The 26,728-nt window shown below is 62.7% G+C and overlaps 6 protein-coding genes across 9 annotated transcripts; 3 read left to right on the top strand and 3 right to left on the bottom strand.

The window, feature by feature from the left end:
- The first annotated feature begins 473 nt into the window (after nt 1–473).
- On the top strand, nt 474–7,795 carry BICDL2 (BICD family like cargo adaptor 2). Its single transcript, XM_077906330.1, has 10 exons — nt 474–590; nt 1,714–2,009; nt 4,418–4,633; nt 4,766–4,882; nt 4,959–5,105; nt 5,925–6,116; nt 6,217–6,366; nt 6,743–6,873; nt 7,017–7,137; nt 7,250–7,795. Exons 2-10 carry the CDS (start codon nt 1,728–1,730, stop codon nt 7,409–7,411), a joined length of 1,518 nt encoding a protein of 505 aa, XP_077762456.1. The 5' UTR covers nt 474–590; nt 1,714–1,727; the 3' UTR covers nt 7,412–7,795.
- THOC6 (THO complex subunit 6) lies at nt 7,759–10,738 on the bottom strand. The gene is made up of 13 exons (XM_077906331.1): nt 10,401–10,738; nt 9,725–9,840; nt 9,552–9,616; nt 9,358–9,461; nt 9,236–9,273; nt 9,097–9,145; nt 8,916–8,987; nt 8,723–8,825; nt 8,586–8,635; nt 8,430–8,492; nt 8,222–8,332; nt 8,004–8,138; nt 7,759–7,915 (listed from the first exon to the last, which is right to left on the bottom strand). Exons 1-13 carry the CDS (start codon nt 10,437–10,439, stop codon nt 7,835–7,837), a joined length of 1,026 nt encoding a protein of 341 aa, XP_077762457.1. The 5' UTR covers nt 10,440–10,738; the 3' UTR covers nt 7,759–7,834.
- HCFC1R1 (host cell factor C1 regulator 1) lies at nt 10,449–12,173 on the top strand. 2 transcript variants are annotated; one of them, XM_077906332.1, is made up of 5 exons: nt 10,449–10,601; nt 10,841–10,949; nt 11,249–11,305; nt 11,423–11,551; nt 11,789–12,173. In XM_077906332.1, exons 2-5 carry the CDS (start codon nt 10,855–10,857, stop codon nt 11,922–11,924), a joined length of 417 nt encoding a protein of 138 aa, XP_077762458.1. In that variant the 5' UTR covers nt 10,449–10,601; nt 10,841–10,854; the 3' UTR covers nt 11,925–12,173. The 2 variants fall into 2 exon arrangements, with proteins under 2 accessions (XP_077762458.1, XP_077762459.1); XM_077906333.1 differs by lacking the exon at nt 11,249–11,305.
- A 240-nt stretch (nt 12,174–12,413) lies between these two features.
- On the bottom strand, nt 12,414–14,447 carry TNFRSF12A (TNF receptor superfamily member 12A). Its single transcript, XM_077906334.1, has 4 exons — nt 14,291–14,447; nt 13,469–13,573; nt 13,109–13,243; nt 12,414–13,027 (listed from the first exon to the last, which is right to left on the bottom strand). Exons 1-4 carry the CDS (start codon nt 14,382–14,384, stop codon nt 12,972–12,974), a joined length of 390 nt encoding a protein of 129 aa, XP_077762460.1. The 5' UTR covers nt 14,385–14,447; the 3' UTR covers nt 12,414–12,971.
- A 212-nt stretch (nt 14,448–14,659) lies between these two features.
- Nucleotides 14,660–18,091, top strand: CLDN6 (claudin 6). 3 transcript variants are annotated; one of them, XM_077906328.1, is made up of 2 exons: nt 14,660–14,874; nt 16,851–18,091. In XM_077906328.1, exon 2 carries the CDS (start codon nt 16,874–16,876, stop codon nt 17,537–17,539), a length of 666 nt encoding a protein of 221 aa, XP_077762454.1. In that variant the 5' UTR covers nt 14,660–14,874; nt 16,851–16,873; the 3' UTR covers nt 17,540–18,091. The 3 variants fall into 3 exon arrangements, with proteins under 3 accessions (XP_077762454.1, XP_077762453.1, XP_077762452.1); XM_077906327.1 differs by having other exon boundaries at nt 14,662–15,203; XM_077906326.1 differs by lacking the exon at nt 14,660–14,874 and adding an exon at nt 15,714–16,126.
- A 207-nt stretch (nt 18,092–18,298) lies between these two features.
- Nucleotides 18,299–20,321, bottom strand: CLDN9 (claudin 9). The gene has a single exon (XM_077906329.1). The coding sequence runs from the start codon at nt 19,465–19,467 to the stop codon at nt 18,814–18,816; it is 654 nt and encodes a 217-aa protein (XP_077762455.1). The 5' UTR covers nt 19,468–20,321; the 3' UTR covers nt 18,299–18,813.
- Between the last annotated feature and the right edge of the window lie 6,407 nt (nt 20,322–26,728).

Below are 26,728 nucleotides of genomic sequence, written 5' to 3'. Positions count from 1 at the left end.
GAGCATGGAGTCCAGCCTCGAGTCCAGTTCAGAACCACACAGGCCAAGGCCTCAGCGAGGGAATCTGCATAAGAGCATGCACCCCAAAGTCACACTGCTGTGGTTCCCATTCAAGTTCTGCCCAGTGAGCCCCAGCAAGTTAGGGCACCCCCTAGCCTCGGCTTCCGCACCTGTAAAATGGGGATCATAGTTCCTGCTTCATTAGGATGTTGTAAAAGTAAAGTAGTTGTGTCTATAAAAGAGCTTCCTTAGCAGGGTGCTTAATATGTTCTATTCGTCCCTGTCGTTCTCATGCTGTCCGATTCCGCAGGGCAGTGGGGGGGAGGGGGCGAAGTCTGTGCCCCGCGCGGGGTTCGCACCCTGCAGGCGCTCAGTCCACGGGGCGTGGCTTCCGACCGCAGCAGGTCGGTGGGTGCGGGGGAGCCCGCGGGAGGCCGCAGGCCGCAGCCCGGCCATTCGGGCCGCCAGGGGGCGCCCCAGTCCCGCCCGCGGCACCGCCCCCTCACCTGCGCCGGCCCGGCACCTGGCACCGCCTCCGGAAGAGGGGATTGGGGACCGCGGGGACCTTGGAGGGAGCGCGGCGGCGGCGGGTGAGAGCCTGGGGGGCGCCCCGGGCTGGCAGGGTCGGGGCGCGGGCCCCGGGGCACGGGGAGGCCCGGCCTGACTCCTGGGCCCCGCCAGCGGGGGCGGCGGCGGGAAGGCGGTGGTCGCTGCGCTTCAGGCGCGGGGGGGCTGGGGGCTGGGGGCTGAGGGGTCGAGGAGCTGGAGGCCCAGATGCCTGGGTCGGGGTGCCCACCGGCAGCTCGGTGCCGGAGGCGGGGGACAGGGGTCGCCCCCGGGACTCCGGAGCGGGTGGGGTCCACAGGGGCCGCGTCAGGGAGACTCGGGGTCCCCGCTGGGCTGGGACTACCCGGACCACGGGTCCCGCGGGTAGGGCTGGGCTCGGACACCTGGAGAGGCGAGAGGAGGAGGGACAGGTGTGTGCGTGTGTGTAGGGAGTGGGGGGCTTCCAGAGGGCTGGAGGGGGGCCCTGCCCTGGAAGTCTGCTGTGTGGTCTCCCCCTGAGACCCTGGACCGCTGGGCCCTGAGCAGTCCCCGGAGAGTGCCACCAGGCTGCCGTCCCCCGGGGCGGGCCGGGAAGTAAACAGAAACCTGGAGTGGCCGGGCAGCACTCTGCTGGCACAACCTGTTACCTGGCCCTGCCCTGGGCCTGCCACCTGGGCCCCGGAAAACTGGGGCCAACACTCCAGAATGGGAGGACCGGTTCTGCCCACCTGCGTTCCCAAGGCCGGTATTCTTGGGAGGGGAAGGGGCTGCGCTCATCTGAGTCCTGAGTCCCTGAGAACTTGGTTTCTAGGAAGAGTTTCCCTGCTGCTAAGGAGCTGGGAGCCAGAACAGCTGAGGCGTGGGAAGTGGGGGGGCACTCTCAGCACGGTGACCTGAGGTCCTGGGGCACCGGGGCACAGTTACCTGGGGGCAGAGGATGTCTGCCAAAGGCAGCTCGTTTCCTTGTGCTCCCTGCCTCAGTTTACCCCGGGGACATTAACGGAGCTGGGTGGCCAAGATACAGATCATTAACCCTTCGTGGCCCAGGGAAGCCCTGGCTGCAGGACGGAGAGGGCCAGGTCTTGACCAGCAGGGGGCAGGTCCCCCTGGCTGCAGAGTAGAGTGTGCTGTAGCTACCTGTCCCCACTGACCCACCTGTGCCCACAGACGCTGCAGGTGCCATGAGCTCCCCCCAAGGACCAAGCTTCCTGTCGGGGCTGCTCTCAGGAGGTGCCTCCCCCAGTGGCAATGAGGGCTTCTTCCCCTTTGTGCTGGAAAGGAGGGACTCCTTCCTGGGAGGGGGCCCAGGGCCAGAGGAGCCTGAGGACCTGGCCCTACAGCTGCAGCAGAAGGAGAAGGATGTGCTGTTGGCCGCGGAGCTTGGCAAGATGCTTCTGGAGCGCAATGAGGAGCTACAGCGGCAGCTGGAGACACTGAGCACCCAGCACGCTGAGCGTGAGGAAGTGAGCTGGCTGCAGGGGCAGGGCCGGGCGGGGGTGCGGGGAGCAGGCTGTGGACAGGGAGGAGGCTCCTGGCCGGTGGGCAGGGGGAGGACAGCCAGGCAGGGGGAGGACGGCCAGGCCGGGAATGCCTGCAACCACGTTCAGGACTGGGCTGTCTTCCCGGGAGTATTCTCCGTGGTGTAGGACATGGGCTCTGAGGTCAAGTCCAGATGTGGGTTCAGACTCTGCCTGGCTGTGTGACCCTGGGCAAGCCACCGGCCTTCTGTGAATCCTGGGTCTGGCTCCTCAGCAGGATGGCAGAACCCCAGCCAGCAGTTACTGAACACCCGCCCTGCCTGGCTCTGGGTGAAGCCCTTTCCATGCATTACCTCCACCGCCTCTCACCTAATCCTGTGATGTAGGAAGAAATCCCCCCTCTGCCCAGGCTGTCCTCAGCCACAAAGTTATTCTGGGGGGTCACATCTGGCCCCCTAAACACCCCAGGCACCACTGATTCCAGCATCCAGGTAGCCCCAACCACTGCCCCGAGATGGGCCTGGGGAGCTTATGCCCCACACCCCCTCCCCAGGCCACCTAATGGGCATCTCAACATAAGCTGCAATCTTGATTCTCTGCCCCCATCACGTGTGGTCCTCATCCTGGCTTCCCACCTCAGGACCAGAGCCCGAGCAGCTCATGACCTCACTTCTCCCCCGTGTGCAAGCGCTGTGGATCTTGCCTCTAAACTAGATTTTTTTTTTTTTTTAATTTATTTATTCATGAGAGACACGGGGTGGGAGGCAGAGACACAGGGAGAAGCAGACTCCACACAGGGAGCCCGATGTGCAACTCGATCCCGGATCTCCAGGATCACGCCCTGAGCTGAAGGCAGCACTAAACCCCTGAGCCACCCGGGCTGCCCCTAAACTAGATTCTTAATCCTCCCACTTCTCATGGTCTCTCCAGCTACCAAGCTAGCCGCAGCCAACATTGACCCAGCCCCGCAGCCGCCTCCATAATTGTCCCCCCCTTCCACTCTCTGCCCCCTGGAGCCCATTCTCCGTGCTCCATTCTAAGGCAGCCAGAAGGATCTCCAAAAATTGCAAATATGATCACTTCGGTCCTTGCCTAAAATCTCCCGGCAGCTCCCCATCACATTTACAATGACACTGAGACTCTTCATCAAGGCCTGACAGTCCCCAAGTGCGGCCTCGGCTGCTGCGCCACTGTCCTCCCACAGGACCTCTTTGCAGGGCCTTGAGTAACCTGCGTGTTTTCTCAGGATCTTTGCACTTGCCATTCCTCGGTGTAGTCCTCTTCTTTCCTGTGCTTTAGGTGTGAATTCGAACATTGCTTCTCTTTAAAGGACCCCAACCTACCCCTGTCCGTTTGCCTGTGACTCTCTAGACTCAGCTGCTGGAGGCAGGGAGCTTGGTGGTCTCACTGACTGCAGATAGCCAGACCCCACAACAGGAGGAGCTCAGGAAACACTGGGCGGGTGGCTACATGGCTGGAACCTGGAGACATTAAGGGAGTTGTCTAACCACAAAGCAGCAGCAGAGCGGGGCACCGTCCAGGACAATTGGATCCTGACCCTGGGGAGTCCAATCCTAGAGCTGTGTTGCTCCCCGATATTTGCTTAAGAGTTTGGCCACCTGGGTTGGAATCCCTGCCTCACTAATTTACTGTGTGTCCTTGGGCAGGGCCTTCAACCTCTCTGAGCCCCAGGCTCTTCATATATAAAATAAGCACATTAACGATTCTAACTGTGGTTGATTAAATGAAATGATACCAGGAAAACAGTAACAACTGGCCCAGCAGGAGCGCCTGCTAATAATTGCAGCAGCGATATGGTCAGTACCACCTTCCTGCTTTGAGAGTTTATGGGGGCAGGGGCCGAAGCTGCCCCCCCACTTGCCGCCTCCCCAAGCGGGGGACCTGGGTGTGCCAAGAGCGTCCCCCTGCTGGTTGGACAGGTTTTGGAGAGGGCATGCAGAGGCACGGAGCCCAGGCGGGGCTGGCCAGGGTTAATTAGAGGGAGCTGGCCAAGAGGCGCTGGGGGTGAGGGGCTGAGCAGAGGCTGAACCTCCAGAGCCCCTGGAGCATCGGTGTGCGAGGCCATGGGCCGGGGCTTCCATTCTGCCAGACTCAGACGCCAAAAACGGCGCCTGCGATCTCGGCTCCAGAAGCCCAGGCAGCAGCCAGAGGTGAGTGGGCATCGGGGAGCCCCGCTCCACTCCGGTCCCGGTCAGCTCCTCCTGACCTGGAAACCCACCTCCCCGAGACTCTGCCTTAGGCTCCCTGCCTGCTCCTCCCGCTGGCTTCCCTGCATGGCGTGTCTGCGTGTCTCGGCCCGCTCGGACGCCCTCTGGGTCTGCGTGCTTACTGCCTCACCTCCCTGTCCCTGACTCTGTGTTGCGGCCCCACAGCGGCTGCAGCAGGAGAACCATGAGCTCCGCCAGGGCCTGGCAGCCCGGGGAGCCGAGTGGGAGGCCAGAGCGGTGGAGCTGGAGGGGGACGTGGAGGCCCTGCGGGCCCAGCTCGGGGAGCAGCGTTCAGAGCAGCAGGACAGCGGGCGTGAGCGGGCACGGGCCCTCACTGAACTCAGCGAGCAGAACCTCCGGCTCAGCCAGCAGCTCGCCCAGGTGGGAGCATGCTGACCCCACATCCCCAGGCAGGACCAGGGCAGATGGCTGTGTCCCCGTGTGGGGGTGGGTGCACTGGGCTTGGTGGTAAGGCTTGGACCAGCGAGGCCTCCCCCGCCTTCCCCTCTACAGGCCTCCCAGACTGAGCAGGAGCTTCAGAGGGAACTGGATGGCCTTCGGGGGCAGTGCCAGGCTCAGGTCCTGGCAGGAGCAGAGCTGAGGATGCGGCTGGAGAGTCTGCAAGGGGAGGTGAGTCCCAGCTGGGGCTGGGGGCCGTCTGGGGCTGGCCCAGCACTTCCCCTCCAGCCCTGAGGTCTTTCCCCAGAACCAGATGCTGCAGAGCCGCCGGCAGGACCTGGAGGCCCAGATCCGGGACCTGCGCGAGGAGGTGGAGAAGGGCCAGGGCAGGCTACAGGCAACCCATGAAGAGCTGCTGCTGCTGAGGCGCGAGAAGCGAGAGCATAGCCTGGAGGTGACCAGTGGGGCTGGGCGGGGTGGGTGCATCTGACCAGGGCATTGACCACTGCCTCAGGGCTTCCTGGGAGATGAGGCCAAGCTGGATCACTGGGAGCCCCAGAAGCTGGGCCAGGAGAGCCTGGGCATTAGCCAAAGGGCAAGTGGGAGCCTCAGAAGGGTATTGAGCAGGGGTGGTATGCTTTTAGAGGGCATCAGAGCCTGGCACTTGGGAGGCCAGGGCGGAGGCTGGGGCCAGAGATGACCGGGACTTGGACTAGGTCTGGGGCAGTGGAGATGAGCAAAAGGAAATGACAAGAGGCAGCATGGGCCGATGTTCGAGGTCTTTGTGGTCAAATAATATGGGCTCTTATCCCAACACCCCTTCTTACTATTGTGGGACGCCCAGCCTCAGTTTCCTTGTCTGCGAGATGGGATGGGAATGGTAGAGCGCCGCGGTGAGGGTGAGACACGAGTAGGGCGCTGGATGACCCATTAACGATTTGGGCCAACAGGTCGGGGGAAGGGGAGGGACTCTGCCAGGTGACCTGATGGGGCGGGGCTGGAGGGAGGGTGATGGGAAAATTTAAAGCGAGGGCACCTGTCCGCACCCTACTTTATAGATGAGGAAATTGGTATCCGCCAGGGGCAACTGCGCGCCCAAGGCCGCCGGCCGTCGGCCGTCCAGAGAGGAGCCAGCTGCTGGGGCGCCACGGCGCGCGGGCTGCCCGGCTCTCGGTGGCGCGCCGGCGCCCCCAGCAGGTCGAGGCGGGATGAGGCCGCCGGGCGCACGGGGCGGACTGCGCATGCTCCTGTCCGCCTGTCTGTCCCTCCGCAGCTGGAGCGCGCGCGCTGCGAGGCGGGGGAGGCGTTGAGAGCGCTGCGGGGGCTGCAGAGGCGCGTCTCGGAGCTGGAGGAGGAGTCGCGCCTTCGGGACGCCGACTTGTCGGGAGCCTCACTGCAGTCGGAGCTGGCTCACAGCCTCGACAGCGGCCAGGACCCGAAGGCTGACGCCCGCGGAGCTGCCCCGGTGAGCTGGCGGCCCCCGGCCCCCGTGCCCTGCAGACTCCGCCGCGCCCCCTTCGCGCAGGAGGTCCGACACCTCGCTGACCCATCCCTTTGGTCAACAGAACACTCCGTCCCCCGAGATCCAAGAAGCGTTCAGCCACCAGCCTTCGCCCCAAGAGGAGAGCTTGGAGCCTCCCAAGAAGCGAGCATCCCTGAGGCCAGGGGATATACTAGAGGAGAAGGAGGCCGAAGTGGCCGGGCTTCAGGATGAGGTGTGGGAGTGGGAGCATAGCGCTGGACGCGGAGCCCATTCCAACGCCAGTTTCTCTTGCCCATCTACACCTCTGAGCCTGCGCCCCTCTACCTGGATCTATCTTCATCCCAACAAACCTGTAGTCATGCTTCAAGAGCTGGCCGTACGCCACCTCTTCCAGGAAGACTTCCTGGACCACATTCCCCTCCTTGGTCCCACCTCCTAGTGCTTCCACCAGCATCCTTTCTGCAGACTTACACCACCCAACCGACCCTGCCCCACCTCACCCTGCGCCAGCCCGGGGGCTCAGCTTGGTCTCCAGCACAGGCTGCGGGGAGGGTCTGTGGGGCTGGCGGAGGGCCTGGCTGCCCCTCCTCACCTTTCCCTGCCCACAGGTCGCGCTGCAGCGGGCAGAGCTACAGTCTCTGCGGGAGGAGCTGCAAAGGCAGAAGGAGCTGCGGACGCATGGCGACCCCGACGAGGCCCTCAGCGGCGCCCTCTCGGACCGGGACGAAGCTGTGAACAAGTGAGCCTCTCCACCGTCCACCCCGGCCTCCGCACCCACCAGCGGCCCTCCGACCCTGTTTTCGGTGTTAGCCGCACCGCTCCCGTCCGGGTCCGGCAGCTCCCGCCACCCCCGGGCCCACTCTCTGCCCCTCTTGCCCGCAGGGCGCTGGAACTGTCCCTGGAGCTCGGCCGCGTCTCTCTGGAGCGGGACTCGCTCTCCCGGGAGCTGCTTCGCACTATCCGCCAGAAGGTGGCGCTGACGCAAGAGCTGGAGGCCTGGCAGGTGAGGGGCGGGGCCCGGCGGGGGCGGGGTCGGGGCCGGCGTCTGGGAGGGGCGGCCGACACGTGGCCACGCGGACCGACTGAGCCGCCCGGCCCCGCCCGCCCGCCCGCAGGACGACATGCAGGTGGTGATCGGCCAGCAGCTGCGCTCCCAACGACAGAAGGAGCTAAGTGCGGCGGGAGCCGTCCCGCGCCGCGCCGCCCCGCGCTTCTCGCTGCGCCTGGGTCCTGGGCCCGCCGGCGGCTTCCTAAGCAACCTCTTCCGAAGGACCTGAAGGCCGGGCCATGGGGGCCGCCGGTGCCTTCTGGCTTCCTTTCCTCTAATGGTCCTGAGCGTCTTCCAGAGGGGCCTGGTGCCCTCCCCACCCCGGGAAGCTGGGCAAAGGCTCGTTGGGAGCAGGGACCAGCTTTGGGGGCCAAGGGCCCCAGGTAGGTGGCGGGGCAGGTGAGGCAGAGCTGAGTTTTAAATCTCTATAGGTCTATATTTTCTAAGGGCCTGGCGCGCTGCAGGGCAGGGATGAGGGTGGGTATTTATGTATCAAGATCAAACAGAGTAATATATAAAAATCATGACACCAACTCAGCCTCCATTCTTGAGAAGAACATGCATGGAACAATAGCCTAAAAATTTACTTATTTAATAAAATAAAAAAAAGCAATCTAAATCCCTGGGATGATGGAAGGGGTGTTGCCAGAGGTCAGAAGGACAGGGAGAAGGCGCGGTAGCCGAGATTGGTGAAAACATCCACTCGGGAGCTGTTACCTGCGGCTGTCAGGACCTGGAAGCAGGAGGGCAGTGGCTGGCATGTCCACACACACGTGCCCTACCCCCCCCCATGGACCCCCACAGCCCCTTGCAGGACCCACCTTGCACTCGGGTGCTGCTGGCTGCTGGTTGAGACTAAGGCTAAGCAGCCCTGGGGAGGAGCCAGGCACCTGCGCCTTGAGCTCCCCACTCAGCTGCCACTGGTTGACACAGCGGCCCTGGCCAGCTGACAGAATCTGGAGGGCAGGGAGGGAGTCGGGAGTCAGGATTGGAGAGGGATACTGGGCAAAGGTGGCAGAAGCAAGACAGAGGGCCTCACCAGGTCCTGGTAGAAGGTAACATGTTTCTGTGGCACCCGTATGGGGAAAATAGTCGTGGGTGTGGAGGATCGGAGGTGCCAGAGGGTGAGCGCTGGGCCTCCTCCGCAGACCTGGGCAGAAAGGTGGGGGGCCCCAACCACTGTGAGCATAGTCCCTCAGTTGGCAGGGCCCGGAGTGGTCACCCATTCTGCACCTTGCCCCGCTTACCATCCAGTCTGAGTCAGTTGCCAAACAGCTGATCCAACGCCCATTGTGTGGCCTCGAGCACTCCTAGGGGTGAGGAGGAGAAGAGAGGAGGAGATGAAGACACAGGGGATGCCCAGGGCGGTGAAAGGGAGGACGGGGCCTGGTACGTGCCCTCACCTCATGCTTATATACCTCGATGGTCTGGACTTCCTTGGCTGTGCGGAGGTCTGTGCGGGAAGAACCATGAGAAGCATCCTGCTCGCCCCAGTCTCCGTTGCCATGTTTCCCTCCAACCGGACACTACGCTAACCTACCCCAAAGTCGCACAGCTCCATCCTCTCCACCTGACAGCACCTCGGGACTCCGCTCCCGCAGCGCCAGGCAGTGGACATAGTCTGTGTGGCCCCGGAGGGCCCGCTGCAAGAGGAAGCCCAGTGTCAGGAGATCCAGGAAGAATGACCCTACGACCATCCAGCCCTGACCACCCCAGCTCCATGGCCTTCTCACTGTGAAGGTCCCAGTCTCAAGGTCCATCGTATGCAACTGACAGTCTCCCCCTGCCAGGATGAGAGAATTCTCCTGCAGAAGAGGGAAGGGTGGAATCGCAAGTCAGCATCAAATCAGGACAGGGAGAGGAAAAAGGCTTTAAGTTTGGGCAGGGCAGAGCCCCGGTACAAAGGGCTCAGACCTTGGGGACGAGAAGCAAAGCATTGATCTCAGGCACTTCTAGGCTGGTCCTGGGAGAGAGAAAACGAGGTGAGCTCTGGTGAGGCAGTCCCTTCACCCCCAAGTACCTTCTACCCATTACCCACATGGCTCTCACTCACCTGTATGGGGGCTGACGCCGCCACAGCTCCTTACAACCCTTGGTGGAGGGAAATGCTACATGAGGTCAGAGGCTCTCTGGGACCAGGCACCCCAGCCCATCCCCCAATTCCACACTCCTTACCTTCTTGAGGATCTCTGCCCAAAGCCAGGCCTTCACTTCCCCATCCCCAGCACTGAGCAGATGTCGATCTGTGGAGACCATGCTGTAGACCGGTCCATCATGGGCTAGATGGAAATGAAGACCCTGAGTGACCCTGTCCTGCTGCCCTCCCCTACCTGGGGGTTCTCTAAGCCAGACACAATGGCAGCACCCACCTTGGAATGTCACCACTGGCTTCTTACTTTCTTCTTTGGCCTCAGAACTCAGAGCAGCAGACAAGCTGAAGGAATAGGGGAGGGGAGCCTGAGAGTCAGAAGCCGAGGGCGCCAGTCCCAGAGAGTACAAGTGCTAGAACTACTACTGTGTGGTGAAGCAGGGGTGAGGGTACCTGAAGATGGCTATCTGCCCGTAATTGTTGCCAGCTGCCAGGAACTTCCCGCAGGGGGAGACACTCTGGGAAAAAATGGTCATGTGGAGCCGCTGCAGAGCCTGAAACACTTCCATCTGTGGGGAGAGACTGGATGAGGGCCACGTGGGATATCTAGGACTGGAGATTCTGACTCCCTCCTGCCTGCTCGGCTCTCCCACAGCCCAGATCTCACAGCCGGCCTTTGAGGTGCCCCACCAAGTGGGTGCCTGCCCGTATGGCCCAGGGGTTGGTCCAAGAACAGGGTGAGGAAGTGGGCAGGTGAGGCAAGACTTCTACCAGGACCCTGGCAAGAGCCCAGGCTGGCCCCCAAGGTTCAAGGTCATATGGAGCTCCCAGGGGACTTGGTCACAAGTGTCAGAGCTACTGCACCTAAAGCTTCGCAGACAACTGTCTCATACAAAGCGCTTAACACATGGCTCCGTTTCCCCAGAACAGAGAAACATACTGACTTCTAATCCCTACCCTCCCACTTTCATATTAGGTCCCTAAGATCCTACTGGGTTACCCTCCCGCTCCCGGGTCAGAGTCCGAGTCCCGCGCAAAACAGGGCTCAGGGCACAACTCCCTGCCTGCCCCTAACGAGCCGGGCATGGACTACAAACCCAGAAGGCGCCGCTCACCACGCCCGCCTCACCTGACCCAGAGGTACCGCGTGTGGCACAGCGCGCTCCATCTCGAGAACTACAAATCCCAGAGTGCTCAGCGCGACGTAGCTTCACGAGTCCGAACGTGCCCGCGAGCGGTTCCCCTTCTCGGCGCCACACGGCCCCAACACCGCCAGCCTGTCCGGCGCGAAGGCAACCGCCGAGTACTCCCCAGAGCCTCAGGAGCCCAGGTGACCGCCGCGAAAATTCCCAACACTAAGTGGGGCCCCACCACAGCCCCGCTACGCCAGATTCCCCTCCCCCACCCACCAACCCGAGCCGAGCCGACCCGCCTTCCAGCCGCGCGTCGCTCGACTTCCGCGCCTGCGCGGAAGCTCGCCGTTGCGCGCGCCAAAACCCACGCCCCGCGCGCTGGACCACGCCCTCTGAGGCTCCGCCCTGTCCCCCGGATCCCACCCTCTGTTCGCAGGACCCCGAACCCAAATGATTCTGCAGCAACCCCTGGAACGAGGCCCCCCGGGCCGGGCCCAGCGCGACCCACGGGCCGCGTCGGGGACGCCCCGAGCCCAGGACGTGAGGTGTGTGTAGGGGCACCGGGTGGGCCTGGCTCAGGGACCCAGGAGCTTTGGCAGGGGGCTCAGGGCTGGTCTGCGAGATGACAGGCGGTGGGGCAAGTCGGCAAGGCTTGGGCATAAGCCGAGACTGGGCTGAGAGTTCCAAGGCAGGCTGCTGGCAGGCCTGGGAGAGGGAGGTGACTAGGTGTCAACTGAGACGAATGGCCTGGGGGCTTCTCGGCTTAGAACTGCAGGCACTGGAGAGCAGATCCTGGGGATGGGGCCAAGAGGGTGGGGTGCACCTGGATTTCTTTTCTTCCCAGCTCCCCTCTCCGAGGAGCTGTGCCCATGAGCACCAAGCGGCGCCTGGAGGAGGAGCAGTGAGTTTGGGGGCAGGGAGGGACTCCCAACAAGACCTCTGTCACCTTAGGTCCCCATCAGACTGTCACCCATGTGAATATCCCAGCCTGCCTGTCTTCCTTCCTGTCTCTCCCCAGGGAGCCCTTGCGCAAACAGTTTCTTTCTGAAGAGAACATGGCCACCCACTTCTCTCGACTCAGCCTGCACAATGACCACCCTTACTGCAGCCCCCCCATGGTATTCCCCCCATCTCTGCCCCCACTCAGGTAGGCACCATCCACTGACCACCGCCTGGGCCTTCTGGAGGATCACACCCGATCTTTGGAGCCAATGTCTAGGCCCTGCCTCATCCTGCTATTTTTAGCTTCTAGCCAACCTCTGTTGTTTCCCCTCTTGGCTCCTTGGAAGGTGCTGGCAGCCCAAAAGCTCTTAGGGACCTGGACCTGGTGGGAGGTGGCTCTTCCAGGCCAGCCTCAGCCCCATGCTGTTACTTCCTTTAACAGGAGCCCGTGCTCTGAGCTGCTTCTCTGGCGCTACCCTGGGAACCTGATCCCTGAGGCCCTCCGGCTGCTGAGGCTAGGGGACTCCCCTACCCCTCACTACCCTGCAACCCAAACTGGGGAGATGATGGAGCTCTGAGTGCTGGTGGACAGAAATACTGCCCACCCTCCCTCCCCACAATAGAGAAGACCAGCATTCCCACTAAGGGATCAGCTGTTCCGTATATTCTCCAGACCAGGCCTCTGGGCCCCAGGACCTACCCTCAACAGAGGAGGACACTGAATCCCACAGAGCCCTGGGGTGGGAGGGGCAGAAGGGACAGGAGCATGAGAAGGGGAGCACTCCCCCCCCCCCTAGAAACTGAATAAAGATTGCTGAGCAAATAAAGGCTTCAGTCTGGAACCCTGGGGCCTTTGGGAAGGAAGGTGGGAAAGCTGGAGTGCTGATGGTTGGGGTTTCTCAAAATCTTCCCTGGAAAAAACGGTCAGGGCCTGGCCAGGTCCTGGCAGGCTGGGCTCAGGCATTGAGAATGTGTGAGTCAGAGCCTCACCCCCGCCCCCGCGGCTGACTCACTCCTCCCTCCAGCTCTGGGAAGTCGGGCTGGGGATCATGCCACGCTCCGAACCATTTAAAGTTAAAGATTCTTTTATTAATAAATTCTCCCTCCCCTCCAAACTCTCTCCCCAAAATAAATATTTCCCCCCCTTTGGGGGTTGGGGGGGACAGTGTCTTAGGGCCAGCCCCCCTAGAGGGCCAGCCCCCTAGTGTTAGCAACAGGTCCCTAACCCCCCAGACAGAGACCCCAGGGTGGAATTTCAGCACATCTGAGTGGGTGGGGCCTGGTGTTGTCTGGCCCTCAGGTCAGCCTGGCCCTGAGGCCATGGGAGCGGAGGGACCCTTTGTGCAAATGCTGCAGTTCCTTAGTGTCAGCTGTCTGGTGAACCAGGTGGTCTCCTTTCCTGTCCTAGAGCCAGAGACAGGGCAGTCAGACACCTTGGAAGCCTCCTCTGAAGCCTGGGCCGAGGCCTCAGAGAGGTGATTCACCAGTCCCCCATCTCCACACCCCTGTGGTTGGAAGAGTCTGGCTCTGTTACTGGGGTGAGGGGGCTGGCTCCAGAATGAATGAATCAATGAATCAATGAATGATGAGTGGGTGGGGCCTGGTGCTGGCAAGGGCTCTCACTGTCACTGGATCAGTGCGACGCCAGGACAGCCCTCACCGCCGGTCTCCTCGATGGGGGCTGCAAGATAAGAAGAGAGGTGGTCAAGAGCAGGGGCGATGTTGAGGAATGACGGGGGGTGGGGTGGGCTGGCACACTTACTGGTAAACTTCTCTCTCCTGCGGCACCGTCTCCAGACCAAGAAGCCAGAAAGCAGTCCCAGCACGAGGGCGAGGCTCAGAGCACCCCCCAAGATGGGCCACAGCAGAGGGAAGGAGGCTGGAGGGGCCGCAGCGCCTGGGGGCGGGGCTCCGAGTTAGACCTCGCCCCTATCGGTACCGGCCCCGCCCCCCCTTGAGCCCCAAGCCTTTCCCCGCCGCGGCTCCCGCCCCGATTCGCTCCCCACCCCACCCCGCCTCCCACCCCCCTTCCCGATTAACCCCCCAGATCTGAAGCCCACTGTTCCCCGTCCACCCTCCGCTCCCATCTGCGGCCCGCTGCCCCGGACCCGCCCCCACTCACAGCCCAGGCAGAAGTCGCTGTGCGGTCGCGCCGGGCACGACGCGCAGTCCATGCACTTGTCGAGGTCCGCGCTCCAGGAGCTGCCGCGAGAGCAGGGGGTGGTGCCTGGGGAGGGGGCCGCGGGTCAGAGCTGGGGCGGGGCACGGCTATTCTGGGGGCTGAGGTCAGGGTCGGCCGGCTCGAATAACGTGAGTCACCGGCGCTCTCCCCGCGCATTCCTCACAGGTGACCGCACGGCCCGACCGGGACTCGGCAGCGCAGGGGAGAGGGGGGCCCAGCGCGAGACGCTGTGGGGGGGCGGTCAGGTCCCCGCACACACCCCCCCGCAGCCGGCGGGTGACTCACTCCTGGGCACCGGGCCCGACCCCGGTCCCTCCCCCCGCATAGCTGGGCACTGAAGTCACCGGATGGAAGGGGGCACCCCACATGGTATAGGGGGTACAGACCCCCGTGCTCTTCGACCCCTGGGGCTACACAGATCAGGCACTGAACAGGCTGGGGGCGTGCTCTCTCACCCAACGAGACGTGCCGCCCTCAAACTTTCTCCCGCTACTTCCGAGTCTGGACTTAGGACAGAAGCCGCCCCCACCCACCTCTGAACAGGGGGGAAACTGAGGCCAGGACTGCGGATGAAGTCCGGAGCAGGATGAGCCTCTCCTGGCCGGGGAGGCGGTGTCTGAAGACCGCCCAAGCCCGGATCCGCATGTCCGCCCAGTTCGCCCCAGTTCAGTCCAGTTCTCCGGCTCCCTGGCCCCGCGGCCTCCCGCCCGGCCCGGGCCCCGCGCCCCGCGCCCCGCGGTCCGCGCCCCGCGGCCCGCGTACCTGGCACTCGCTCCCCGGCGGCCGCGCCCAGCAGGGCCAGCCCGAGCCCCAGCACCAGGAGCCGCGGTAGCGGACGCAGCGGGCCCAGAACCATGGTGCGCGTCCGGCGGCCGCGGCCGTCTGAACCCGCGGCGCGCGGGCCGGGACGGACAGCGGCCGCCCCGCCTCCGCCCCCGCCTTCCGGGGCGGCGCCCTCCCTCGGCTCGCCCGGCGCCCGGCTCCTGGACGCCCCGCCCCGCCCGGCAGGCCCGCTGCGTTCAGGCATTCGCTCAACAAACGCTAGCGCGGTGCGCCAGCGGCTGGGACCCCGCAGGTCCGCAGGCCCTGCCCTGCCCTGTGGATGCTGAAGTCCGGGAAGTTGCGGGCGGGGGGGGGGGGGGGGGCGGGCTCGGGAATCAGACACGAAGCACCCGCCTCAACGATAACTGCAGCTTTCTTAGGGGCCCCGGGATATGATGATAACAACATAACCAATAATAATAATAAGGTCTTTAATTTCTACCTTAGGACATAGCTACACAGTAAAATGTGGGCTTGCTGTCTCCAATTTTGCCGAGTATGAAGCTGAAGCTTGGGCGGGTTAGGTGAGTTCCCGGGGTCCCCACTAGGAAGTAGCAGAGTCCGGAGCCAGCTCCGTCTGGCTCCAAGCCCCGGGCCCTGGGCCCTGAGCTCCTGCGGGCCCGGCCTCAGCCTGCTGAGGTCCCCGAGCCCGGGCCACAGGCAGGCGGGGCGGGCCCGGGCTCCAGCGACCCCAGCTGAAGAGGTTGGGATTCGCGCGCCCGCGGTCCGGAATGGGGTCTCTGCCCCTCCCCGGGGCGGTGGTCCAGTGACGTCACTGCCTCTTTAAGACCCCCGCCTCCGCCCGGGCCACACACTCGGCGGCTCCTACGAATCCCGGTGGGCCTCTTCGCAGGTGAGCCTGGGGGTGAGGGGAAGAGGCGGACTCCGCGAGGAGTGGGGTGCAGGGGGCGTGGCGGCGTGGGTGGGGGTGCGTGCAGAGAACCTAGACTAACCTGGTGGCGGACACCGGGCACAGCCCCCGGGCGGGGTCTGCCTGGAGCTGCGGAGCTCCTCAGGTCCTTCTGCAGCCACGGAAGGGTTAAACGCCCCTCCCCCCCGGACAAAGGCACCGAAACCCGGGCGCCCCTCCCCCACCTGCGCTGCTCTCCGGGGCGGGGCTCCCCTCCCCCTCCCCTCCGGGAGCGGACCCTGCCGATCACGCGGCCATTAAGCCCGTCCCGCAGCGCGGCTCCGGGGCTGGGGGCTCGCGGACCCTTCCTCTGGTCGGACTCGCAAAGGAAATAGGGCTCGAGAGCAGGAGGGGGCGCCGTCGGCGCAAGCCGACCCCGCGGTGTGCGGAAAGAGAAGAGGTCGAGGGAAGGGGTAGGGTCTTGGAGGTGCGGGGCAGGTGCGGGGCGCGTGCGGGGCGCCTGGGTGGGCCTAACCCGGCCGGAGGCGCGGAGGGCCGACCCCAGGGTCGGGATGAGCGGGGTCTTGCCGTCCGATCTCCCCCGAGGTCATTACCGCGGGTTTGGGCGGGATGCACAGGAGGCGAGCCCGCTCCGGCCTCTGGCCACGCTGCTGGGACCCGCGCGAGGTTAAGTCCAAATCGTGCGCGGGAACTTTGGGTAATGGAGAGCCACAGCCGGACCCTGAACAGAACCGCCCCGAAGCCAGCCAGGGCACTAAGTGGGATGTGAGGGGGCCCGGGGCTGCCCCAGAGGGACCGGTTCACTGGACACACTCCAAGGGTTTAGGTCCTTTTAGCAGAATTGAGTCCTGAGACGATGGCATTTGGGGCAAGAAGGCACAAGAAAATGTTCCCAACTTTGGAGGGTATGCTCATTGTGACCCTGGGGGCGGGGGGGGGGGGGGGGGGAGCACACAGCCTTGGGGAAGGAGTGATTTGGGGGGTGTTTTTTCCCTTTGGGGTGCTTTATTTCTCCTGCTTCTCTAGAGTTTGACTGCAGCAAGGCCAGGGAGGCAGGGTCACCTGAGACACAAATGTCCCTACCCGCCTGGGGATACAGAACCAGTGACGGGTTTGGACACTGCTATTGGGTAGTGGAAGGAAGCCTGGATCTCTGATCTTGATGTTGAAACTGACAGGTTTGGAGCCTGACAGTCATGGCCAGAGCCAACCCACCGTCTGAGTCCCAAGGAGGCCATCTGGAAATTGCCCTCTGTTGTTTCATCCTTTTTTTGCTACTTTGCTGTCTGATAAATGTACGCAAAGTGCAAAGTGGCTGGGGCCATGGACTAACATGGGTAAAGGCTTTGTGTCTCATTTGCCCTCAAAACGGCCAGGACTGGGTGACAATCGCATAACCAAGGTAAAAATTACACGCTAAACATTAAGTGTTCGTTTTGCCCATGAGAAAATGAGGCTCAAGGAGTGTGCCTTGCCCATGGTGTCCTTACTCCCTGGGTTTGTACTCTCTCGGTGCCCTGTGCGGTGGCCACGGCGTGTGGCATGAGAGTTAGCACTCACTGGGAACAAAGGGTCTGGACCAGCCTGTCCTCTCTCTCATGAATCTGCTTCCTTCGTCTCTCAATGCAGCTCCTGTCCCCCTCCACTTTGCCATGGCTTCTGCCGGCCTGCAAATCCTGGGGATCATCCTGACGCTGCTTGGCTGGGTGAATGCCCTGGTGTCCTGTGCCCTGCCCCTGTGGAAGGTGACGGCCTTCATCGGCAACAGCATCGTGGTGGCCCAGGTGGTGTGGGAGGGGCTGTGGATGTCCTGCGTGGTGCAGAGCACAGGCCAGATGCAGTGCAAGGTGTACGACTCCCTGCTGGCGCTGCCCCAGGACCTGCAGGCTGCCCGCGCCCTCTGCGTCGTCGCCCTCCTCTTGGCCCTGCTCGGGCTGCTAGTATACCTCGCCGGAGCCAAGTGCACCACCTGCGTGGAAGACAAGGACTCCAAGGCCCGTCTGGTGCTAGTCTCTGGGATCATCTTTGTCATCTCAGGGGTCCTGACCCTGATCCCTGTCTGCTGGACGGCCCACGCCATCATCCGGGATTTCTACAACCCCCTCGTGTCAGACGCCCAAAAGCGGGAGCTGGGAGCCTCCCTCTACTTGGGCTGGGCAGCCTCTGGCCTTTTGTTGTTGGGTGGGGGGCTGCTGTGCTGCACCTGCCCCTCTGGGGGGGGCCGGAGCTCAAGTCATTATATGGCCCGATACTCAGCATCTGCCGCACATGCCACCTCTCCGTGTGCCCCCGAGTACCCCACTAAGAATTATGTCTAATTCTCAGTCTAACCCCCTGAGCTGGAGAAATCGTGATGGTGATTTAGACAGCTTTGGGCTTGTTTTTTATCTTTTTTGCTTTTTGGGAGAGGGTTTTCTTTTCTTTTTTTTTTTTTTTTTAATTCATTTGATAACCAAGAAACCCAAGTCTCTCATGGGCTCTGCTGTTGGTATTTCTCACCTTTGGATGAGGGAACCAAGGAGGTGATGCTTCAGAGTTTCTGGATATTTCTCCGCCCTGGACATCCCCATCGTGGAGGCCAGCCTGGAGCTGTGGTCCAACATAAAGGCTGCCTGCTGTTCAGGTGCTTTCAGCCTGTCCCTCACTGGTTAGGCCTCTGGCTCTTGAGCATTTAGAAGAGCAGATGATAAGTCACCAGAGAACTGCCCGCCTTCAAGTCTTCTGACCTCTGACTCCACTATCTTGAGCCCTGTCCCAGCTGTGCTGTAGACCCCTGACCCTCTCACCTTCAGCCCCTGCACACTTCTGCCGTGCTTCCCCCACCACACACATGCACCAGTTTTGCTAAATAAAGCTTGTCTTATTTTGTTGCTTGCCTTGGGTGTTGCTGGGGGGCTGCTGAGTGCCAGCCTGGCAGGGGGAGGAGGGAAGCACAAATGACTCACCCACCTTATCTTTGGATCCCCCGTGGCAAGGGAGGGAGGGCACCCACTGGACAGGTCCTGGAGTGGGCCTTGGACTGACAGCCCAAGGGAAGACCACCTGGTCTTCCCTGCCTGACCACAGATCAGAAGAGCCAAGGTACAAAATTCTGTTTATTTCCAACTAGCAGGTGAGCAGAGAAGGTGGGGCAGGTGACTGGCTGGGACTCCTGGCCTGGATCTCTGGATGCAGGTGGTGGCCAGGCTGGAGAGGACCCACCCCAGGGCAGGGATCCCCTCCTTGGTTTGGAGCCAGAGACCTGCTGCCCTTGGGGTGAAGCCCAGGTGACCTCAGAGGAAGAGGAGGGCCAGCCCAAGTGTGGACCATGGAAGAAAGTAATCTGTCTGGGGATGGAGGCAGGGGCAGGCCAGTGTACCCCATCAGCTCTGGCTCTGCCTGGGTGGAGGCAGGAGAAGGACTTGTGGGAACCCCATTGGAGAGGGTCAGGTTTCAGCTCTGTAGTCAGGCCTGACTGGAGCTTCAGGGAAATGGGTTTCACCCGCAGGGGAATAGGTTGGCAGAATGGAGCCAGGGTGACAGCAGGGCATCCAGCACGAGGCCAGGGCTCATGAGGTCAGGGCTGGAACAGCGGGCTTCCAGGGACACCACCTCACACGTAGTCCCTCTTGTCCAGCCCAGATGCCCCTGAACGGGAGGGGATGGAGTAACCCAGCCTGGGGCCTCGGGGCCGGTCCATCTGGGGTGGAGGGCACGTGCAGCAGAGGAGGCCCCCACCCAGCATGAGCAGGGCGGCAGCGGCCCAGCCCAGGTAGAGGGAGGCCCCCAGCTCCCGCTTGAGGGCCTCGGCCACCAGGGGGTTGTAGAAGTCCTGGATGATGGCGTGCGCGGTCCAGCAGACAGGGATGAGCACCAGGAGGCCGGAGAGCAGCAGGAGGACCCCTGCGGTGAGCACGATTCGGGCCTTGGCGCCTTCATCCTCCACGCAGGTGGTGCACTGGGCCCCTGTGATGGCCACGAGCAGCCCGAGCAGGGCCAAGAGGAGGGCGACGACGCAGAGGGCGCGGGCAGCCTGCAGGTCCTGGGGCAGCGCCAGCAGGGAGTCGTACACCTTGCACTGCATCTGGCCTGTGCTCTGCACCACGCAGGACATCCACAGCCCCTCCCACACCACCTGGGCCACCACGATGCTGTTGCCGATGAAGGCCGTCACCTTCCACAGGGGCAGGGCACAGGACACCAGGGTGCCCAGCCAGCCCAGCACGGCCAGGGTCATGCCCAGGAGTTCAAGGGCTGTTGAAGCCATCTGTCCCCTCAGGTCTTCTGAACCTTGAACAACCTGGCTGACTCAGGGGTGGGTCGGATCCTGCAGGGTGGGCGTCTTGGCGCCCAGCGCAAGGAGAAGTCCGCGTCCTCGGCCGGACAGTCCTCACATCTGTGGGCCTCTTGCAAAGCACATCTCTCCAAGCCCCTCACGGGTGTCTCTCTCACCCCGACACGCACAGGTCAATCTCACAGTCCTGCTCCAGCCAAGTCGCAGTGTCCCCTCCAGGGGCCCGTTGCCTATCCGATGCCCAGTGGCTGCTGCTCCTGCCACCCTGCTGTCACGTCCTGGCCGCCGCCCGCCTGGCCCAGCTTGCAAAGACCCTCCAGACCCACCTTCAGGCTGAGGTCCCGCTGGCAGGTGCAGCTTCACACTGAGCAGCGCACCCTCTGTGGGTGTCACCTGGGGACTCAGCGGGCTCCCAGGTGCAGGCGGGGTTTTGAGGTGGAGGCAGAGGGAGGGGCGGCGAAGCGGAGACTGGCGGAGGCTGAGCTACTGGGAGAAGGAGGGGCTGGGGATGGGATGGGGAGCCTGGGAAGGGGTACTGCCACCGGGAACCAGACGAAAGGACATCCGTGCTTGTGGGGATGCAGGAACAAAAGAAAGGAGAGGCTGAGGACCAGCTGGGGAGTAGGCAAGGGTGAGGGCAGGGCTCCAGTCGGCGCCGAGAAGAGAAGGGAAGTGGAGGTTCAGCTGCCTCCTGAGCCACCGCCTCCGCCCCCAGCAACTCCTCCCTGTGGGCTTTTCATTTTGTGTTGGAAACACACCCAGCTCCCCCAGTATCCACACCCCCAGCCCAGCTCCCGTCCCCCTGCCTGCCCCAGGAACCCGATCTGTCTCCAGTCTCAGCCCAGTGGCCCCAGTTGCTCTCAGGGGACGGCCCCGCCCGCACTGTTCCCCTGGCAACAGGTGCCTGGCGCCCAGCTCAGGTAGCATCGCCCAGGCAACGGCCTAGAAACCCCCCCCCAACTTCAACCGCAGCTCAGGTGTGCCCTTCCTACCCCCCCAGATAATGAAACTGAGGGCTGAGCCGCCGAAGGTCTCCAGGGGCCGAGGCATAAAGAGTCGTCTGTGGAAGTAGGGGAGGGGCGTGCAGGGGTCTGTGGTGAAGGGAGGAGTGGCGGAGACAGGAGCCCCAGATGGGGGTGAAGCCCCCAGGACCCAAGTCTTTTCCACGGGGAGTAAGTGATCGCTCTGCAAGAGACCCCACAGAGGAGGGCAAGGGGGAGAAGCCCAGGTGAACCCTGCCTCACAGTCCTCAGGAAAGACCCCCTCGGAGCCTGTGACTCCGTTTGTGGGGAGCAACCTGAGACTCATAGACGTCAGTTCAAATCCTGCCTCCAACAAGGGACAGATTATGGAAGGTCAAGGTCCTTAACCTCCTTAGGTCAAAGACCCTCTGTGAGAAACCTGATGGGACCCACAAACATGGGCCCCTCATTTGGGGGGTCATGAACCCCCTCAAGCCCTTTCCTAGGTGCTAGGAGCTGAAGGAAAAGGAATGAGGGGTAGGGGACACTCATGACAATTCCTTCCATTCATATACTTTCCTGGGTGGCTAACAGACTCTTCAAGGAGCTGGGCCCTTAATCTGGAAGAGCCTCTGGCCTCTACGCCTCCCCCAGGAGGGCCCACAGCCCATCTGCCCTATGAGGAGACAGCCCCTGATGGCCCGGGGTTCCCCAGGCACACCTCATTCACTGCACTGCTCTAGGGCCCTGGGAGCCGTGCACACCGGGTGCCTCTTCACCTGCTCAGTGGGGCTTAGCCTATAAGAGATTTTCACTTCCAGTGCTTGCCTGCTTTTGGGAATGGGTTTTAGCACTTTTTGGAAGAGAGGCTTCTACTCTCATTAGATTTGCAAAAGGGTCAGTGACCAGAGGAAGCGGAGAGCCGCTCCCCCTAAAATGGAGACGGAGGCCAGCACCACGGAGTAGGACTGCAAGGTGAACTCTGGTGGCCCGGGCTCTTCCTGCACACACTACCTCCTCCAGGGCCGGGAGTGGGGGCGCCACTGGCAAGGGGCCGAGCCTAGATCTCTCGGAGGGGAGGGGCGGCTGAGAGGAAGGGCAAATAGAGGCAAGCCTGGGGCCTGGAGGAATCCAGACACACAGGTTCCAGCAGGTGTCAGGAGGCAGCGGCGCCCCGGGGGCGAGGGGCCCAGCGAGCCACCCATGGGGCCTCCAGCCGGGTCTGCCTCGGCGCCCCGAGGTGCCGGCGGCCGCTCAGCCTGCAGCGGGGGCCAGGCCCCCAGTCGCACAGGCAGGTGTAAACCCCCAGTGCCCGGCCCGGAGGAAGTGTCCTGCCCGGGGGCGGCACCGGGACCGTCGAGGTTGGAGATCCCAGTTGTCTTGGGCTCTGCGCTTGGGCCCTGCGCTCCGCGACATGGCCGCCCCTGGAGCCGCTGCTAGGGGGCCCACACGCGGCTGTCACCAGGCCTGTCACCCGCCTGTCCCCGCCGGCCCTCTGGGGGCCGCTGCAGCTTCCCACCTAAGTCTATTCTTTTCCGTGTTTGTAAGAGGAGGCACCGCGCCCCAGGCCCCCAGGGCGGCTGAAAGTGGGACAGGCCGCTGGGGACAAGGAGGGACGGCCGGCAGGAGGGGGCGGCCGCGGAGGAAGAGGCGCGGGCAGCCGGCAGGACGCGCGTCCCGCCCTCAGCCCTGCTCGGCCCTCCCGGCTCCCGGTCACCTGGACGCCGCTGGATCTGGGAGCCGAAGGGTTAAAGTTGGGGCCTGGCGGGGCCTGTAAATGGGGCTGGAATGCCATTGATATGGAGAGGTGGGGACTCCCTCTGCGCCGTCGCCGCCTCAAAGGCACTTCAACACGTCCGTCCGCAGGAATCCCCACCCCCACACCTCAGCCCGGAAAGAGGTGGGGGAGGGGAACCTGTCCCGCTGCACTGCTGTGGAGGGAAACTGAGGCACGGGGGAAGGGCCGCGCCCTGTTCACTGCTTCTGGTTGGGGCGAACTGGACGTGACCTTCGTTCTCTGGGTGGGGGGGGCACCCATGGGGGCAGAGGAAACCCGGATGGGGCTTAGATGGGGGAAGGGCAGTTGTGGGTTAGCTCTAGTCCTCACGTCCACCACGCTTTTATTTAAAAAAAACTTTTTTTAAATTTTATTTATTAGAGAGAGCACGCCAGAGAGCACAAGCAGGGGGACCGGCAGAGGGGGAGGGAGAAGCAGGCTCCCTGCTCAGTGGGAGCCCGATGTGGGGCTGGATCCCAGGACACAGGAGATCAGGGTCTGAGCCAAAGGCAGACATTCAACGGACTGAGCTGCCCAGGCACCCCTCTACCATGCTTTTAGAGAAAAGTGTGGCCCAAAGATAAAGGAGGGGAACTGAAGGTCGGGAGAGCCACCATGGTGCCAAGGAGTACAGGGGTGCACTGGGGAACAACCAGCCTCTGCTTTGCAGAGGTGCCCAAGGCCCCAGACTTTGTGGGTAGAAAAGCCAGATCCCTGGGCCCCTGAACCAAAAGGTGTAGATGAATCCTCAAGGTCCCTTGACAGTTCTTACTGGGTTACTACCCATTCTACATTTTACAGACAGGGAAACAAGCTCAGAGAGCTATGGGAACTTGGCCACAGGTACTTGTGAGAAACAGGACAAGCCTGAAAGAGCCCCAGACCCTGACTTCAAGGCCCAGAGCCCAGAGCCACAGGATGAGCTGGGCCTCCTGGTGCCTCTTTCCCCAAAGGCAGCCCAGTAGCCACCGCCCCCCACCCCCCAAATCCTGCCCCATTCCTCCCCAGCCGGCGATCCCTCCATCCCACACCAGGCACCCGCACAGGACTGCATCTGGATCTGCTTTCACCAGGAGCCACCCCCCACCTGCTGCACCTTCACCCTGTGTCCCGGGCACAGACCCACAGATTGCACCATCATTGCTCACCATCTGCTCTGGGCAGCCTAAGAGACTCTGGGCCAGACCTTCCTGGGCAAGTGACAATTGCAGTCATCTCAGGTGCCTCTTGGCTGGAAAATGAAGGAAGCAGTCTGCCTCGCCCACCTCCAGGGTCACTCTAAGAATTTGTGCAGGCAGGGAGCACCCCACGCACCTTGGGATGACTATAGGTATTGACTTGGCAGGAGAGTATTTTGTTAACAGTATCGTGGTGGTTTCACCTGTAAACCTGATCAGACTCCATGGATTGAGTAGCAAGCAATTAGCTTTATTATCTGTCCGGGGTTCTGAGGGTGGGGTCGCCCTTCCCCTCACTGTAGTGATGTCCTTCCTGTTTACTCTGATTTTTTGCAGGGAGAGGAGAGGGAGAGGAGAGGGGAGGGGAGGAGAGGGAGAGGAGAGGGGAGGGGAGGGGAGGGGAGGAGAGGAGAGCTCCGGAATGTAAAGGGGGTGGAGGAAGCAAGCCAGCATGAGTGGGAACTGGGCTGTGATTCAAGAAAGGGGAAGGGGAGTCATTAGTAAGGTACTTAGTGCCTTTGGCTCCTGCCCAGGACTGCTGGGCACCCAAGGCTCCAGGTCAGTGAGAGACAGGGTTTCAGACACAGTAGGAAGAGACACTGGGAAGACCGGTCTGGAGGTGGGCCAGCGCCCCAGGGGAGAGGACACTGCCTGTATGGATCGCATGGTGGCCCCCAACAGTATGCCTGGGCTTAAACCCTGGAATCTGTGAGTGTGGCCTTATTTGAAAACAGGGTCTTTGCAGTTGTAATTACATTAAGATAAATTTAAAACCTCAAGATGAGATCCTTCTGGATTCAGGGTGGACTCCACATCCAATGACAGGTGTCTGAGAGGGAAATAGGAAGATTGGAGACACAGGGTAAGGGCTGGTGAAGACAGAGGCCAAGGCTGGATGCCAGGGGCCACCAGAAGCTCCGAGAGGCCAGGAGGGATCCTCCCCTAGAGCCATGGGACAGCACAGCCCTGCAGCGCCTTGATTTGGGACTTCTGAGATGATAAATTCCTTTTTACTTTAAGCTGCCCAATTTGTGGCGATTTGCTACAGCAGTCACAGGAAATTCATATACTGCCTTTCTTGCTGATGGGTTCTCAGCTCTCAGAGGTCCCCCAAGGTCATGCTGGCTTCCTGATACCACTCCTGAGCTGCTGCAGAAGAGCACACTGAGATAGGGCTTGTGCCTGGTTACCTGAGCCGGAGCCACCTGAATAACAAAGGAAATGTTTATTCTGACTTGCACAGGCTGGGGAGAATCTGGCAATGTGGGGGTGGAGGAGAGGCCAAGCAAAGGTGGGGAGAGCAAAGGGGCTTCCTTTCATGAGTCACCTTGGGCGCTTTCCCAGCGGCGGGGGATGACCTAGCCCTTGCCTGTGATGCTGTGGCTCCAGGGCCCAGTATCGGTCGTCCATCAGCACCGCGGCTTTTCCGGGGCACCCAGGCCTGCAGAACCCTGGGCTCTATTTCAGTTCAGTGTGACTCAAGACTTAGAAGGCAGCGTATGGGTCTCGCAGAAGCCATCCACACATAGTGGGTCAGGACCTTAGTCATGCATCCAGACTCTTCGTTTTATAGTGGAAAATGCGACATTTTGCGAACGCAGACAGAGCATTTTATTTTATTTTATTTTTAGAATTTTTACTTATTTACTTATTCATAGAGACACACACAGAGAGGAGAGGCAGAAGCAGGCTCCACGCAGGGAGCCCGACGTGGGACTCGGTCTCCAGGATCACGCCCTGGGTCTAAGGCAAGCGCTAAACTGCTGCGCCACTGGGGCTGCCCAGACAGAGCATTTTAAACGCTTGTTTTAATTTCCTGGAGCCAAGTGCGCCCAACCCCCGCCCGCCCCGGCGGCTCTGATAAGCGGCCCACTTATCAGCACAGGGGATGAGTTACATTCTCAAATAACCAGGCAAGAGGCTTGCTGTAGGGCAGCAAAGTGGAATAAAGACCCTATTCTTAAAATGAACTTATTTTTAGACTTGCTCCCCCCCCCCCACCAAAGCTGGCCGGCTCCCCGGACACCGCTCCCGCCTCCCCAGCCCGGGCTCCGACCCTCGCTTTGCGCATCGGCCGGCCCCGCGCCCCAGGAGGCGCTGCTTACTCAGCCGCCCGCAGCCCGCCGGGGTCCAGACCTCGGAAGGGCCGGGCGGTCAGCAGGGAGGCGACAGGAAGAGGTGCGGCGGCGGCGGCGGGAAGGCGGGCAGCAACCAGGGCGCGCGGGGCGCGGGTGGAGCCAGCAGGCCGGAGGGCGAGGGCCGCGCGGGCAGCGGCGGCAGCGGCCGCGGGGGCGGATCGGCCAGCAGGGGCGGGCGGCCGCGCGCGCCCACGGGCCCGGGCGTGGCGGCGACGGCGGCTGCGGGCAGCGGCGGCAGCGGCAGGTGCGCGGGCGGCGGCGCGGGCGCGGGCAGGCGCGGCAGGTCCTGCAGGGCGAGCGCGGCAGCGGGCGGCGCGGACACGCAGGCCTCCGGCGGCAGCTCGGGCAGCGCCAGGTGGGCGCCGGGGCCCCAGGGCGCCAGCGGCTCGGGCCGCAGCGGCAGCGCCGGCAGAGGCGGCAACTCCGCCAAGGCGAGCGCCGAGGGCGGCGGCGGCGGCGCGGGGGGCAGGCCGGGCGGGAGGCCGGGCAGCGGCGGGTGCGGCAGCGACGGGGCGGGCGGCGGGGTCAGCGACAGGGACGCACGGGCCTGGCCCAGCCGCGAGTGGGCGCGGGCGAGGCGCGGGCTCGAGCGGGAGCGGGGAAGCCGCGCCGCCAGCTTGGCCGCCGCTGCCACCCGGGGGCCCGGCGCCCGCCTCCAGCCGCTACCGGGTCCCTCCCCTCGGCGGCCACGCGCGGCGCGGGGACCGGCCCAGCCAATCACGGGCCGACGCGCCCGCCGCCTTCGCGTCCGTCCCGCCAGGCGGCACGAGCTACTCCTGGCGGCCAATCAGAGGCGGCAGCGCTTCTGTCAAGCTCTTCCTCCCGCCCTCCCGTGTCCCCAACCAATCACGGCGTCCCGCGGAGCGCAGGCCCCGCCCCCGCCGGCCCGGGGACCAGGCGCTGCACACGCGCAGTTGGCGCCCCCACCTGGCTGCAGGGCCCGCTGAGCCGCCGCCCCGCGGCCAACCACGATTGACCTTAGTGACTCCGGGATGAGGCGCCTGGCCTGGGTCAAGACCTGTGCAGGTTCTCGTTCAGTTATCTCAAAGAAAAAATAATTCGGAACCAGAATTTGATGATATGGAGCATTTACGCTATTGTTAACGGAGGATATAAACGATAGATGGGTGACAATTAGAAAAAAGGAGAGAATGGTCCATCTCTTTATAATCGGAATAT

Source organism: Canis aureus, chromosome 8, assembly GCF_053574225.1.
Source record: "Canis aureus isolate CA01 chromosome 8, VMU_Caureus_v.1.0, whole genome shotgun sequence".
NCBI lineage: Eukaryota > Metazoa > Chordata > Mammalia > Carnivora > Canidae > Canis > Canis aureus.
Note: the sequence above shows the minus strand (reverse complement) of the source record. Positions and strands in the feature narration are given on the sequence as shown.